General features: G+C 37.6%; 1 protein-coding gene across 5 annotated transcripts in view; it reads right to left on the bottom strand.

Annotated features, from left to right (window-relative positions):
- ADAMTS19 (ADAM metallopeptidase with thrombospondin type 1 motif 19) overlaps window positions 1–17,597 on the bottom strand; it is a 241,930-nt gene that overhangs the window by 40,272 nt on the left and 184,061 nt on the right. For all 5 annotated transcript variants that reach the window (XM_023254781.2, XM_023254786.2, XM_045058633.1 and 2 more), the window contains 2 exons: window positions 11,654–11,811; window positions 7,256–7,409 (listed from right to left, as the gene is read on the bottom strand). In XM_023254781.2, coding sequence (XP_023110549.1) covers window positions 7,256–7,409; window positions 11,654–11,811 — 312 coding nt within the window. The remainder of the gene's footprint in view (window positions 1–7,255; window positions 7,410–11,653; window positions 11,812–17,597) is intronic.

Here is a 17,597-nt window from a genome sequence, read left to right as displayed (position 1 = left end):
AATTCTCTAAAAGAAGAAAGCACTCATCAATGGACCACTTAGCAATACTGACTCCACATTCAGTATTGGTAAAGGAATCAATGAGTGCTATGTAAGCATGTAAGTCAAGACCAAAGTACTTTCTGTGCTAAGAGGTTCATCTCAAGACTACTTCCGAAAATGGTGAAAAGTCATTGGCAAACCACATGACTAACTATGGGGCACAGTTACCCATGGCAATTTCAGTCAATGAATTATAACGTAGGTATCAAAATTCAAGTTGATAAAGAGTTTACATTAATATAAAATGTTCTTATTAAAGAAACTGGAATACAAAACTGTGTTAAATAATATTCAAGTAAAATAATGCAGAGAACAAAAAATATATTTTGGTGCATTTTCTTCAACTAATAACATTTACTGTGGTGCATGCAATGTGCCTTTAAGATGGAAAAATGGAAACAAATTGTACCAGGGCAAAGGTATGGGTATTCTATTCGGAGACGTCTCCTCAACTTGGACCCGGAGGCTTGGATCCTCCTCAGAATCTGTTCACGCACAAGGAAAGCTGTGTCTGAAGGATCTCATGATACAAGGCCAACAATGAGAGTTGTCAGCTGGTAGGGCTTGGACTATGTGAAGAATGTGGTATTTGACCTACTTTGTTCCCTTCAAATTGTATCTCTTTAGACTTCCTAAAAGCATGTTTAACTATTTATTTATTTCAAAAGGGATTATGGAATTCTGGAGTCCTTATTCTAGGTTTTATATCATTAATTCATCCACTAGCTCAAAATAAACTCTAGAGTAATGCAGTTATTGTATCCAGTATTTGGAATGCTAATTCCACATACCCCCTCAGATATTAAGAAATGATACACCTCTAATGCCTCTGAACTCCAAGAGCACTTAAAACAGGTCTTTTATGTCAAAAAGAACTTGATCCAGTAAACCTTACATCTGAGGTGCCAAAATAAATTTAAAACAGTCCTTCAAAGAGTTTTTAGATGTTTTAGAACACCAACGCAAAGTAAACATTTATTTCCCAAATACATTTTAAGCTGTTTGAAAATAAAAGGACCCCATTTTAGTGGCCAATGCAAAAATATAAAATGATACACCCTTTCAAATTTTTCTAGAACTATCATTAGAATGGGAAAAGACGAGGGGCGCCTGGGTGGCTCAGTCGGTTGGGCGTACGACTTTGGCCCAGGTCATGATCTCAGTTAGTGGGTGTGAGCCCCATGTCAGGCTCTGTGCTGACGGCTCAGAGCCTGCTTCAGATCCTGTGTCTCCCTCTCTCTCTCTCTCTCTCTCTCTCTCTCTCTGCCCCTCCCCCACTCACACTAGGTCTCCATCTCTCTCTCAAAAAATGAATAAACATTAAAAAAAATAAAAAAGAATTTGAAAAGATGATGTCAAAAAGCATACATGTTACTGTGTTGGAAAATTTTTCTTGAGATCATCAACATCCATTTGATATTTAAAAATATTCCTTCTAAAGGCTTTTTATATCTTGTAATAACTAGTATTAATAAAACTATATTGCACGGTGAATTAACTTTAATTTGGGTTTTCAGTCTAAAACAGTTTTGAGACGCTGACATAAAAGATCATTACAATAAAAATTTAGCTACCTGATAGTAGGCACCTTTTAAAAATTCCTTTTTCCCCCTTATTGCTGGCAATCTAACGCCTTACAACAGAATCCAAAAAATAACATGTCAAACATTGAAATTTTATACAGCTCTGTGATATTTTATTTGCTCTTGCTTAATATAGTCCTGTGAAGTAAAATAGTGCTATTATTCGCCTTTGCTGTTGAAGATAAATTTTGCATGAATCTGTTTCCAATGTTCTGTGCTTTGAACTGACTCTCCTTTAATTCATGAATACGCTGAAAGATTACAGAGCTCTTTCTGGCTATAAAATGGACAATACGAAGTTCGAAAAGATACGATTCCTGAAATCCTGTCCATCCACTTTATTTATGAACTGCAAAGGAAAATAATACCAAAAGCCCAGAAATATCTTGGCATTGAAAGTAATATGTACCCTATTAACATAGAGATAATTGAAAACTGTTGAATGAACACAGTGGAACAGATTTGAGAGAGAAGGTCTGTGCGAGCGCAAATCATATAAAGACTGGGTATAATTAGGACTTATTTTACAAAATAAAAACAAAAACATATCTAATTTCTCATTGAACAGATTCAGTAAAACATCTCTTTGAATCAAAACAAAACTTATATGATCTCTAAGGGACCTGACCTATTTTGTGAAAAGAAATGACATTAAGCCTTTTGAGCTGCTCTTGAAGAAAATATGATGTGAGGAAGAGAGAAGATTTGAGTTTAGGAGTCCTGGATTCTAACTTGAACTCTACTCCCACAGGGCATGTGGCCTTGGGAAGTCCCTTAATCTCTACACATTTAAATTTTCTCATATTGATAATTAAGAAGTTATGTTTAAGAATATCTAGACGTAGCAAATCTCTATTCCTTAAGGTTTGGCAATTGGCAAAACACAATCTAGATTGTAATGAATGTGATTTTGGGGAAAAAAAATTTAACCACCCCTCCCCCATAAATTTGTTTATTCAAAATGAGGATTGACAAATTCTGTATGTTTACTTCTAATGTAGCTCCTTTTTGACTGCAATTGCAGAAGAAAGAAAAAAAATGAGGAAAATGAAATTTACTGGGCAAACATTTTTCTGTTTAGAGTTTCAAATACAAACAGATTTTAATGAATGCCTTTCAGGGGTCTAACAAGAACTATCAACCCTGTCATCACTCTACTGCCCTGCAGCTCACCATTGGATGGGGGCGGGTCTTCCTTTTATGTGAGTTGTATTAAAGAGAAAATTCGAATTGTACAGATTTTCATTTCAAATGTATTTGTTTCTAATTTTGCTTCTGGTTTTTATTTGGATAGACGATATAAAGCAGAACCCCCTAATTGTAATGGGCCCTGGCATCACTAAAGAATGGGTGGAACAGAGGAACAGGACTTTGCGTGTTTATGGGACCACTAGCAAGAGAAGACGGGGGGCAGAGGATCCCAAGTCACTTGGCGATAATGGGGTCCCTGGAGAAACATGGTCAATAAAAACTTCACTGTGGCAAGGATGACTGGTAGCATTTTTTATAATTGCTAGAGAAATTTGACATCCTTTCCCTGTAATTACTCTATATCCTCAGGAGCAAAGTATGTCCTGTGTCTTCTCCTTCTCTTGTCCCCCATGTTGCCTTTGCTCTGGCTACCTGAGAGGGCCAGGTGTACTAGCAGTTGGCTGGGAACCCAAAGGCTCTGAGCTTTCTGGCAGGAATCCTCTTCCCTATCCTCTGTACCTCTACATGTTCTTGCCACCTTTTCCCCCTCTCTCCTGAGGGTACTGTTTGTTGTACTTCCAGCGGGGTGACCATTTTCTTACTTAGGTCCCACACCTTTGGATGGAGAGGTGGCATGGCTGTCCAAGCTCTTCACTGCTATGACCAGACCATCTTCCTTTTCTTCTTTTTAAACCTACACCTTTGGATCAGACTCTGTGACACATTTTCCTTGCTGCTGCATCAACTCCTAGGTCACTCCCTCTCTCTAAGATTTTATCTTCTAGGTGATTGTGATATTTGCTAACACTGCCCCTGGCACTATTTTTGTGTTTACAGTATTCATTTGAATGGATCCCTACCCAGAGATCTTGCCTTTCACTTTACTCAAGCCACCAATTTTCCTCATTTTGTTATTACCAAAACTATAACCCCTCCGTAACCTAACCTCTATTTTCTGTCACCATCTCCTGTACTTCCATTCCTTCTCCTTGAGTACCCCAAGTCTAAAAGTTCTTTATCCCCACTGAGCTATGGCGTCTGTCAGTCCTACCACCTTTCTACTGTCTTTCAATCCCCTCATACCTTGACCTTGTTCCTTATACAACTAAATTCCACGGTCAACCATTTTCAACTCCTTGCATTCAACCTTGGGACCATGTTCTCTCATTTTATTATACTCACCTGGCAATTTCCAAACTCACTCACAAGTGTATCCAAATGCTGTACACAGCTGGAGGGCAACATATTATTATGATGACTGGAGTCAAACTAAATTCATGACCATTAACTTCAAGTGAACCATGAAAGCTATTGAAAAATCAAAATACACGGACCCAATTCATTCATTCTCTCATTGTCTTAAGTGACCATTCACATCACTCTTCAAAATTCTAATGTCTTCTGTTCCACCTTCATGCTCAGCAAGATGCTCTTTAAGGATAAGTTCGTGAAACCTGTTGCTGCTCAGATACTGTCCTTTCTCCTGTTATGAGGGATGTGCTGTCCATATTTCTAGGTAGTCAACTACTCCCTCTATCCAATCTTGCCTACTCAAGGATATCACAACAGCAATTTTTTTTTTGCTCTCTCCTTTGCATCACTAGTTTTTTGTCCTATTCTAGAAAATGCACATTGGCAAACAATCATATATAGGCTCCCTTATTAAAAACAACAACAAACTCTTTGACTCATATTCCCCTCCAGCTATTGCCACATTTTTGTTTTCTTCTTTCAGCAAGATTTCCTGAGTTACTTTGAGTCTTTTCTCCAGTTCACACCATGATTATTTTCTTTTGAATCCACTCTATTTAATCTTTTGACTCAACTACTTCATTAAAATTATTTTTGTCAGGATCATCATTGGACTCTACATTTCAAATATAATAAATATATTTAAATCAAATAAATATATTTGAAAATATAATAATAAATATATTTAAAATAAATACATCTGAAAATATAATAAATATATTTGAATATAATAGTCAACTTTCAGTCTACAGTATTTTTGACCTGTTAGTTTTTGATAGAGTTGATCATTCTATCCCTCTTATAACACCTTCTCACTTACATTTTTTTTTGTGTCACAAAAAACTTTCAGGTTCCACTCCTTTATGGAGCTTGGAATTTCAGAGAAGGGTTTGCAGAGCTGTCTTAATTCTCAGTGAGTAATCACTTTCTCACTTACTTCCCCTAGAGGTTCTTCCTGTATACCCTCATGTCTCATGCTGAGCCCGGCACCCTCTCCTTTGGGGGCACCAGAGAGAAGCCACTGACCTGCTCCACGTTTGACTTCTAATGTTCCTTTGGGAAACAGCTTTGAGTAAGGAGGGTGCCAACCCCCAAAAGAAACTGAAGACCTATATTCTGCTTAATGGGACAGATCGCCATGTTACAATACTTCTTTCGTCCCCAGGAAGAGCTGAAAGCAACTTTAGCTGAAAGCACTCTCTTCTGCCTGCTTCTTCTCCTATGATGGTGGTTACTCATTTTAACTTGCTTTGCTGCTTAGTCTAAAGAGTAGAGTGCCCCAAGACTCAATCCTTTAGCAGCGTCTCTCTCTCTTCACTCACTCCTTAGTTGACTTGAGCCTCAGCATTTTAGAATACCTACCATATATTTTCTATCTCTAGTCTGATCTTCTCTCCCGGTCACCCAACTTACATATCTTACTTGATGTCACACTTAGATGTCCCATAGGGATCTCACACTTCTGTTAGAAATCAAACTCTTTCTTAATCATGCTATTGCACAGGCTTTCCTAGGTAAGTTGATGGTGACTTTGTCCTGCCAGTTGCTTGGTCAAAGCCATCACAGTCATCCTTGACACCTTTCTTTCTCTCACACTCCACATGTAGCCTTTCAACAGATTCTATTGATTCTACTTTAAAAAATATACAGAACCTGACCACATCCTCCTATGTCTACTGCTACCACTGTGGCCAAACTATTATCATCTCTTTCTTAGATTATTGCAATAACTTTCTGGTTGATCTACTTCTCCTCTTTTCTTTTATTCCATCTAGTCTCAACTCAGACATAGAAAAACCTTTTTAAAACATAAACCAGAATAAGCCACTTCTCTATTCAAATCCTCTAATGGCACATAACATCACTCAGTAAAGGAGAACCATGCTAGCATTCTTGCTATTCCTGGAGCATGCCAGCTCTACTCCCACCTCAGAACCTTTGCCTGGAACCCATTCCCACCGGACACCCCACCAGACATCCTCTTGTGCCCATCCATAGTCACTACAGATTTTTAAATCAGTGTGGTCTCCTCACTGGGGCCTTCTCAGACTATTTTCTGCACCTACCCCCTCCCAACTCCCAACCCGTATTTATTTTTCTCTCTTGCTTAATTTTCATCGAGAGTATTCTTCACATTTTGAAAATATATTACTTCTTCGTATTGTATATTTTCCTTTCCCTTTTCCCCCAAACCTTCTCCCCCACAGGCTAGTCTGGTTTGTACCTTTGCCTGCTCCTGCCGCAGCACACTTAGGGTATGTATATCAACAGTTTCTTTGCCTGGAAAACAAAACTGATATTCCACTTCTCTATATTTTGGTATAATTGAATATAATGTTTCCTTTTAGCCTTCAAAAGAAGCTCTTGCTAAAGAACTATAGAAAATGTGTTATGAGGTACAAAGCACAACGGAAATACTATGCTGCTCATGACCGGAGATCTTGCCTTGGCCTAACGGGCTCTGAGAGTGACAATCTGTTGAATCTCTGGGAATCAAGGATCTCATTAGCAGGATTAAGTGATTTGCTAGGCTCACATTTTAGGCCGAGGTAATTTTGGGCTTTTGCCTCCTTAAGTTCTACTATGAAAAAATAATTTAAAACCTGTGAGTGAAGTTTCGAGATACATCCATATTTTATAGAAAATAGTGACATATACTTTTGAAAAATCGGAAGAAAGCAGTGGGGGAATGAAATGATGTCCTCCATGTGCTCCGTCTAGTCACCCTAAGTATTCAGACAGCAAAGAAGCAAGCTTGAGGCTGCTGCTTCACAGCACCCTTATATTTATTGCAGGTCTACAGTTCTTGTGGGTAGAGGTACTCCAGAATTTGAAGCTGTTAAGATTCTAGAAAATTAAAAAGTAAATACAGAAAGTAACTATAAAAGCATGAGGCATGATGGAAGAGCTTGTGTGGGGTCTAGGGCAACCCTGCAAGCAAATGCATTAATATTTACGCAAAGCAATGCAATGAATCACTGTAAATGGCCTTTTTTCAAATCACGTCCAATTTTGCCACAGAAGAGTTCGGCTTTTAGGGGCCAAATGGGTCACAAAAAACTTTCAGGTTCCACTCCTTTATGGAGCTTGGAATTTCAGAGAAGGGTTTGCAGAGCTGTCTTAATTCTCAGTGAGTAATCAGAAAACAACTACAGTTTTGGTAAGATAAATATTGGAAAATCCTTCACCTCCTCCACACGTGGCATCACAATCTTCCCAGCCTGTGTGCGTCCACATAAAAAGGGGTTCGGGTGCTTTTGAGCTCTGATTCTCTGGAAGAGGGTCCGACGGGATAGTATATTCATAGTGAAGACCATAATTTTGGTCTTGAAATAGCAGCACCTATAATATATAAGAGTGATCAAGGCAGATGGGTTAAAGGAGAGCAAAGACAATGTGAAGTCTAATACCAAGGATACTGATATCTTAAAACACTTATTACATGCTCTTTTTACATGCAGAATTGTGACATTATTACTGAAATCATCGAAGTGTCATACTTCTGAAAAGACTGGTGCTACACATTTACCTCTGAGCTAAAGACAACATGAAAAATGGCCCACTTAATGAGGTCAGAGATACCAGATCATTTTTTTTTTAATCTATGAATGGACTAGGCAATTTCCCAAATTATGATACATGTAGAAGATGAAGTTAGTGGAGGGGACGGGGCTATCTGTCCTACCTAACTTCAAGAGATAAGCCATAATCTAATGTCAAACGTAGACCTTCCACTCATATAAAACAGAAAGATGGACAGAAAGTCCCTGTGTCACTGGTAGAGGAAGAGGATAGAAGACTTTGGGAATCACTTCACCCCAGAAGGGATAGAGAACGTCTAAATTAACCAGAGAACAACAATATTTTTCCATGTTGCTTAAAGTTAACTTCCAATTTTGGCAAGATTACTGATTTTCCATTTGCAGCAAAGATCATTTCATTTGAAAAGAAATTTATGTTAAAATGAACTCTTTAATAAATATTAACTTAATAATGGTACAGTTAGGTACACATATGTAAACAGTGCAACAAACCAAGAAAAATGCATGAGGGTAACTGCACACTGGGCCACACTGGACTAGCACATAAGCAGAGACCATGTCTGTTTTGCTCCTCCCTGGTGCCCAGTGCCAAGATTAGAAGGACATCATCTTGGGCAATCATGTCTATTTTAAATGAAAGAGGGGTGCCTGGGTGGTTGAGTAGGTTAAGCATCTGACTCTTGATCTCAGCTTGGGTCATGATCTCATGGTTTGTGAGATTGAGCCCCACATCGGGCTCTATGCTGACTGTGTGGATCCTGCTTGGGATTCTCTGTCTCTCCCTCTCTCTCTCTCTGCCTCTCCCTCCATCTCTCTAAGTAAGTAAATAAATAAACTTAAAAAAATAAAAACTTAAAAAAAATAAAAAATAAAATAAAATAAATGACAGAAAAATGCCTGAAGTATATTCATTTTAAATGAAAGAATGAATGAGAATATATGTTCCTTTAGAAGTACATTTACACAAAATATGTCAACCCCATGGAACATATTACTTCTTTGAATCTGAGAATCTATACAATGCAATATCATGCATAAAACATTATCTAAAATTTATATTTTGTTAAGTTATTAAAGAACTTTGTTGGATATTAAACCTCTATCAAGGGAGTTGTAATGACAGGTAATTTACAGTTAACACTCAATGGGAAAAAAAATTACATGAGCCTAGGGTTAATTTTCTTTGCTTTTTTTCCCTCAATATTCTGCTCAATATATCAACAGAAATGCTAAGATATATTTTAATATGTGGATCTGGGAACTAACATACTGGAATTATAAATCAGTTGTATCAATAATAAAAATAATAGTTTTTAAATTCACGTACACATAACATACTGGGATACTCATTCTAAGTACATCACAGTGTTGATTTTGGCATTAAATATCGCATTTGATGTTGCCAGTTATAAGTGACTTGGGGCTAAATGAGTTAAGAGAGAGAGAGATAGAGATTGACTTATCTTGTTTATGGACATAACCAGACTATTACATAGTTTTTAAAGGGATAAAAGGAACATAAATTACAGCTATTTGCCAACTTCTTTAATTTAATGAAAACATGTCTCTTTTTCCTTAAAAAACTACCTTTTCATTGATAGAACTTTAGATTGTCCTTGAATATCTAATGCCATTTAAAATAAAGACATTGGCTACAAAATCATTAGCTCGCTCTTAAACCATCTGAGTTTGGCAGTGTATCTCTGCGAGAAGGAAAGTGTGACCGCGTTACAGTTGAGGGGCACATTTTGAAGCATGGCAGCAGAAGGTATTGCCTTTCAAAATTCAGTACCGGCTTTCAATCTGTAATAGTCATTAAAGAAAAATATCTTAGAAGTGCAGTTTCCCTTGGATTACTGAATAAATCCAGGTCACATAGATGCCTTCTTTTAGACATAGTTCACTGACTTTAATTATGCTTCATGCTTCCAGGAAAAACCTTGGTAATTACCAGGCAGATTAAGGATTCTGCAGCAAGGAAACTCCTCTGCCCAACACTGAGATCTCACAGACCGTTTTAAGATTTTGAATTAGAGACTTAATAAAGAGCACCGGTCTTGTTCCATAAAAAATGTAGGTTACATTCATATAAGGCAGGTTACCCGGTGGCATTTTCTGCAACCCAGGCATTAAATATTGGTTTGTTGTTGATAATGTTGTTATTATAAGTGACCCAATCATGGAAAGAGCCAGATATTGGTCATACAGTGTTTGGTTAAGTCACTTTTTTTTTCTTTCTCCAGATGGCATAGGGCACAGAGTGGAGTTTCCAATTCAAATTAAATAACAGGATCCAAAGAAACTGTGAGGAGATGAAGAACATAATGATTGAAAGTATATGCATACCATGCTGTCTGGTGTGAAGAACTTACATCTAAGCTTTATATCAGGAGAGACTAACACCTGGTTTATTCACAGCTGAATGACTTACGGTGAGACGCTGTCCCCGTTACTTAACCTATTTCATACTAAGTTTATTTTTTAATCTGTGAAATGGAACAGTAATAATACATATCACTCAGGGTTACTGTAAGGATTAAATGCTTTAATGAATGCAAAGCCCTTTGGAACAGTGTCTGACTCAGGGCTCAGTGAGTGGTATGTATGATCATTACTATTAAGATCTGGAGCAGAAGGTCCCCATGCATCTCACTTGGCTCCCTTCCTTCCTGTTGGTAAGGTCTATGATTTCAGTTCCATGAAACACTGTTATCTGAAATGTGGTCACTGGACCAGCAGCAGTGACATCATCTGGGAGCTGGTCAGAAACGAAGAGCTCATGTCCCACCCCAGATGAAACGAATCAGAATGGGCATTTGAACAAGAACCCCAGGTGATCTGCAGGAACATTAAAGCAGAAAAAGCAAACGGGCTGATATGTGATTTGAACCTCTGGCTCCTAGACCAGCAACACAGATGTCTCCAATTGAAGACAAATTCAAAACTTGAATTGTGTGCCGATATTAAGTAATGTGGCACACTACACTCCAAATAAACAGTCAGTTGATCGTGTTTTAGAGTTGTTTTTATGTGTGGACTTAAGGAGGTGTTGAAGTGTCTGAATTTCAGACTTTGCCACTAAGATGGAGAACGTGCCAGCTGTGCAGTGAGTGTTTGGCTACCGAGCCATTACCAGTGACTGCAAAGATCAAGGTCAAAAGGGGCATGTGAACCGGCCACCAGCTGAGACACAGAGCCCCAGCATTCTGCTCCCTTCACTTCATACTCGGTCCTGCCTCATACTGAGTCTTTTACTACATGGTAATAAGAAACACTCAAATTTTCCTAATTCTTTACAGGAATCAATTCACCTATAAGAGAACAGAAGAGGGTGATTGGAAGCACTGTTAGACGTGTTTACCAAATCTTTTCCCAGGGAGGATATCATTTTATCAAAGGCATTTTATATAGATTCAGAAAATGCCCATTCCATCGATGCTTGAAATGCTATGATTGGCCACACTATAACCCTGTCTTTACAGACATCCACTCTGGTTAGCGATTCACTAAGATGCTGTTAGTAAAATTCCTCTTAGAAAAAATAGGCTCCTTCTTGCCTGATGATTTGCTTCTACTTTGAGTCCGTGAATTCCCTAAAACATCTTGTTCTTCCCCCAGTAATTTCTGGCTTTGACATCGTGATTTAGAATACATTAAAATGAGGGGCGCCTGGGTGGCTCGGTCGGTTGGGCGTCCGACTTCGGCTCAGGTCATGATCTCGCGGTCCGTGGGTTCGCGCCCCGCGTCAGGCTCTGTGCTGACCGCTCGGAGCCTGGAGCCTGTTTCGGATTCTGTGTCTCCCTCTCTCTCTGACCCTCCCCTGTTCATGCTCTGTCTCTCTCTGTCTCAAAAATAAACAAACGTTAAAAAAAATTAAAAAAAAAAGAATACATTAAAATGAAAACCTAAAAACCCACCTCTCGGATAATTTTGAATGTCTACCTGACAATTCAACCTTGGAAAAAAGATTAGACAAGGTACATTGGGAAAGCCCTTTGCCATAGGAATCGGATTATGCAATGTCCTCAGTTCGTCCCCTCATACCAGGAGGTGTAGAGGTGATGTGGTAGGACCTTTGGCGGAGATCTTCTCCCAGAGGCCTCGTCTTACATAATGAACAGTAGTGCCCGCTAAGTTGAATGCTCCCGAGTGTTCAATCTTCCAGTCACTATTAATAGACTGCTTTCCAGTGTCACGTAGAGCTATAAAGAGGTTCAAAAATATTATGACAGTTGAACATGTCCTTGTTTTGTTTCAAATGATTTTTTTTTAATTGAAACTTCCAGACTCTTCCACATAATTGAATTCTCTAAGAGACATTTATATGAAGGTTAATTGAAGGCTTTTATGTCATAGTTCTATGAAAATGTTTTGATAAGGTAAGCCAATAAATCTTCCTAAATATTGTTTAAGCTAATCTTCATGGATTGAATATTTGACCATCTCCAAGTTTTTTATATTATAAATAATACTCAGATAAATGTACCGTATAATGTGTATATCTGAATATTTGCCTCAGACAGAATCCCAGATTTGGAATTACAGACCCAAATACGTTAAACATTTCAAGACTGTGAGAAATATTTTTAAATTGATTTTCACAAATGTTGCATCAATTTAGGCTTCTGTAACAGTGATCAAGAGTACCCAGCTTCAGGGGCGCCTGGGTGGCGCAGTCGGTTGAGCCTCCGACTTCAGCCAGGTCACGATCTCGCGGTCTGTGAGTTCGAGCCCCGGGTCAGGCTCTGGGCTGATGGCTCAGAGCCTGGAGCCTGTTTCCGATTCTGTGTCTCCCTCTCTCTCTGCCCCTCCCCCGTTCATACTCTGTCTCTCTCTGTCCCAAAAATAAATAAACGTTGAAAAAAAAAATTAAAAAAAAAAAAGAGTACCCAGCTTCAAATACCTCATGGAAGCACCCTTTTCTTGTATAATATTTCATCATGACTGAACAGTTATCAGCTATCAGCTATAAAGTAGGAAATGCTCAAAACTTCTGGGACCTCCCCAAATTAACAATTATAAATATGTTATCTGGCTTTATTGAACTTCTAATCTAACTGGAATACGCTGAAACTCATGTGGGAAGAATGAAGAAAACCTGTCTGAAAGATATCATTTCCTGAGGATGTTAACCAGGGGAAAAGAGAAGCAGAGAAAGAACATTCCAGACCAAGAGAGCTACACATGGGAAGGCCTTAAAAGTCACAGCTTGGTGAGAATCAGGGAGCAAGTATGCAGGACACCAGATGCACTGAAGGGGATCATAGGAGGAGGCTGGAGAGGTAAGGAATCGCCGGACCTTACAGGCCTTGTTCATGTTTTAAGGGTTTTTTTCCTAAGAAAAAATACAAAGCTATAAAAGTTTGTGAACAATGTTGTATAGAAATGGACCGATATGGAGCAAATTTGGATGGGGAAGACAGTATATAACATTAACACAGTAGCCCAACTGAAAGTAATGGTAGCTTGGATTCATGTATTGGAGAAAAATACCAAGAGGCATTTAGGAGTGAAACTGATAATATGTGATGATGACTTGGCTGTCGTGGGTGATAGGAAGTATGAGGTATGATGCAACACTTTTAGGATGAGAAAACAGGTGGGTTATGACAACAAATAATGAGATGGGAAAGACAAGCAAAAGAACATGTGTGAGGAGAAATACCAGGAGTTAAATTATGAACAATGTAGATTTAAAAAAAATCTCTTCTTTAGTTGCTATTGGGGTTAAAGGTATTTTTCATTTGCTTATGAGTCATTTGCATTTGCATTTAAAAATTTTAATTAACAAAATAAATTATTAATTCTCTATTAAGGCTTTTCTGGTCCACTGAGGGATTTTTCTGGTGCTAGTATTTCCACTTTATAAGTGATGTATCAACAAAATTTTCGAAATTTTACCTTATCAATATTAATTTCTACCAAATAATAAGATTATTATGTACTATCCATAAAGTACATTTTAGATAAATCTGAAAATATATATGCTTAATATTTTATGAAAAATATGTAAGTATTCACTTTTACCTTGAATTTTAAATTTGAGAGGGAAATAATGGTGACAGAAAACTCTTACCACTTTGCAAATAGCTATTACCATCTACAAATGGATATACTTCAGATAATGCTAAACTGATTTAAAAAATGATTTTGCCTAAAAGATAAAATATTTCCTTATATTTCTCTAAGATCTATTAAATATTTTAAGAAATCTTTTTGGCCTAGATTGGTAACTGTGGTCCGTATAATTCCATATTGTTCCTGTATTTCAACATATACTCAGGACATAATTATAAAGAAACATTTCCTGAAAATCTCTAATAAAAATGCCTTTAAAAACCTTCCAGGGGTGGCTATAGTATAATGTTTAGACTCAACTGACATTTCTGGAATTCTGCATTCCCCTCAAAATGGCACACACAGGTACCTGAAAATCCACATAATTTATAAGCTTAATAGCAACCTCATATGAAGAATTAACACTCTGTGTATGTGATGTTTCTCATTTTATGTTTTTGTTTTTAATTCATTAGCTTTAAAATGGGTTTTTAGAAAACCTGTTTCTGGCCGTACCTTAACAAATGGAAGTGTACTAACTCTCCCACTTTAAACAATGAGAAAACTAAAAATAGATGAAACAACTGTTTTCAGACACTGGACAATGTCAGGAGAGAACTGAGGTCCCTAAGAGAAGGAGAACAAATGAGATCTCTAAAATTGTTTGACTTTCTGCCTGAAGATTTTTACTAGACCAAACCACAGGGAAGGGGAACTCAAGAAAAGCACAGATAAAAACGGCTTCAGTGAGATGACGACACAGAGAATGGAGTTCAAATTGGCTAAGGCATCTGGAATCTGTTTTACGGAGTACTGGAGAAGAAGGAGCTACACAGAATCAAGCTCCAAAAATCTGCTGAGGTGTTCCTTTGAGCCTGTGGCTAAATACCAAGGTGTAAATAAGTGTGGTGAGATTCCTCAAGGCTGGGAAAAAGCAACTACATAGGGCCTGGAAACTATACAGCTCCTGGATCTCATGTAGGGTTGGAAGACATACGAGTTCTAGTCATTCAGAGTGGGTAGATCTTACTGAACACACAGAGACTTCAGTGGAGCACTTAGAAAATGTGCACTTTAGAAATAAGGCTGGACTAGTCCCAGAATAAAGGCCACTCTGGACCCACCCTAACAAAGGCTTTACAAAAGCTACAAGAAGTTAAGCTGATGTGAAATTAAATTGAGTGGGCAGCAAAATAAAACTCAACACTCAATAAAAAACAACAGCCATTCGGAACTGTCACATTAACAGTGTCCAGCATCCAACCAAAAAATTACTAGATATGTGAAGGAGTCAGAAAATGTGACCCAGAATCAGGGGGAAAAAATCTGTTAATAAAATGAGACCCAGAAATCAGAGAGATGATGAAACCAGCAGACCAAGACTTAAAAAAAAAAAACCCAACTATTATATATGTTCAGTATGCACAAGAATTTAAAGAAAAATCTGTAATATTAAAGAGAAAAATGGAAACTTTAAGAACATAAGCAAATCTAATTTCTCACAATAGAAACACAAAATCTCTGAAACAATAAATTCACTAAATGGGCTTAAGAGCAGATTAGACATTGAAAAATAATCCAGTACACTTGAAGAGCAGCTGATAGATTAGAAACTAATTGGAATTCAAAGAGAAAAATAAAGGCTGAAAAAATGAAGAGACTCACAGGAAATGTGATAAACTCACATTGGTATAATTGGCATCCCAGAGAATAGGCTGTAGGCACAAAAATTATTTGAAGACATAATGCACCAATTTTTTCCATATTTGATGAACACCATAAACTTACTGTACTATTCAGTACAAGGGAACCCAAGCATGATAAGCACAAAGAAAGCCATACCAAGGCATATCATAATCAAACTGCTGGAATCCAATGATGTGAAGAATAATCTTAAAAATGGCCAGAGAGGAAAAAGGCACATTATATATAAGGAAAAAGGATTACAAACTTTCTGGATATACTCTCAGAACTAATACAAGCCAGAAGACAATGAAACATTACCTTGAAAGTGAAAGAAGAAAATAAAAAAAAAAAAAAAAAAAAGGAAAACCAAACAAAATATAGAATTCTATATCCAGTGAAAATATCCTTCAGAAAGGAAAAAAAATACACTCTCAGAAAAACAAAATTTGATAATTTTTCTGCCAGCAGAGTTGCTCTGCAAGAAATGAAAAAGCACAGGGGTGCCCGGGTGGCTCAGTCGGGCTAGCATCTGACTCTTGATTTCAGGTCATGATCTTACGGTTAATGAGATGAAGCCCTGCATCGGGCTCTGCTCTGTCAGTGCAGAGCCTGCTTGGGATTCTCTGTCTGCCTCTCTCTCAAAGTAAATAAATAAACATTAAGAAAAAAAAAATGTAAAAGGACAGATGTTCTTCAAGTGGAAAGGACATGGTTCCAGGTGGAAATGGGTGTCTATGTGAAGGCCTGAAGAATGTTGGCACCAGTAAATGCATAAAAATACTTAAGTAAGCTTTTTCGTTAATCAGTTCTTTATAGGATGATTGGCTTTAAGGCAAAAATGATTACATCTGTTTTAGTGATTAAAGCATATGTAGAAATAAAGTGATTAGATGGAATGTAGAAATAAAATGCATAACAGCAAAAAGGAGGAGAAGCAGGTAAAGGGAAGCACACTATTTTAAGGAACTTATATTATATGTAAAATGGTACAATATAATTTGAAAAGAGAGTGTAAGAAGTTAAAAAATGCACTTTGTAAATCCTAAAGTGACCACTAAAGATATAAAACAAGAGTTATATGTAGCTAATAAGCAAATAAAAGAGAGTAAGTGTAAGGCTAAAAAATAGAAGACAGAGAAATAGGGAAAAAGGAATAAGAAGGCATGGAAAACACAGAAAATAATTCACTATGCCCATAATTATATTATATTTAAATGCATTAAGGATATTGGTGAAAAGAGAGAGACTGTCAGGCCAGAAGGGGAAAAGAAGACCCCACTCTATTCAGTTCAGAAAAATAGGTAGATTAAAACTAAATGGATAGGGAAACTTAAGCATGAGACACTAATCATAAAAAAAGATATACTGACTATATTAATACCAGACAGCATGGACTTCAGGGATTTCCAGAGATAAAAAAGGGATTTTTTAAAATGTCATTTAAGGGGCACCTGGGTGGCTCAGTCGGTTAAGCGTCCGACTTCAGCTCAGGTCACGATCTCGTCATCCGTGAGTTTGAGCACCGCGTCTGGCTCTGGGCTGATGGCTCAGAGCCTGGAGCCTGCTTCAGATTCTGTGTCTCCCTCTCTCTCTCTGCCCCTCCCCCGTTCATGCTCTGTCTCTCTCTGTCTCAAAAATAAATAAACGTTAAAAAAATTTTTTTAAATGTCATTTAAATTTAACTTACTTCAAATGCAAAATTCTAAATGCCATTAAAAATATATTAAGGAAACAATACAATCCTAAGTGTACAACAGAAAGAGCATCAAAATGCATGAAGCTGGGAGCCTGGGTGGCTCAGTCAGTTAAGCGTCTGACTTCAGCACAGGTCATGATCTCACAATCCATGAGTTCGAGCCCCATGTCAGGCTCTGTGCTGGCGCTCAGAGCCTGGAGCCTGCTTCAGGTTCTGTGTCTCCCTCTCTCTCTGTCCCTCCCCTGCTCATTCTCTGTCTCTCTCTGTCTAAAAAATAAATAAAAACATTTAAAAAAATTTTTTTAAAAATGCATGAAGCAAGGGGCACCAGATTATATCAGTCACTAGAGCGTGAGACTCTTGATCTTGGGGTTGTAAGTTCGAGCCCCATGTTGTGTATAGGGATTACTTAAAAATAAAAAAAAAATCTTAAAAAAAAATGCATGAAGCAAAACTGACCTAATTGAATGGAGATACAGACAAATCCACAATTTCAGTCAGAGATTTCAATAGTTCTCTTTTCCTAATTTATAAAGCAAAAAGAAAATA

This window comes from Felis catus, chromosome A1 (genome assembly GCF_018350175.1).
Source record: "Felis catus isolate Fca126 chromosome A1, F.catus_Fca126_mat1.0, whole genome shotgun sequence".
NCBI classification, from domain to species: domain Eukaryota; kingdom Metazoa; phylum Chordata; class Mammalia; order Carnivora; family Felidae; genus Felis; species Felis catus.
The sequence above is the reverse complement of the archived record's forward strand: the minus strand, read 5'-3'. Positions and strand labels throughout refer to the sequence as shown.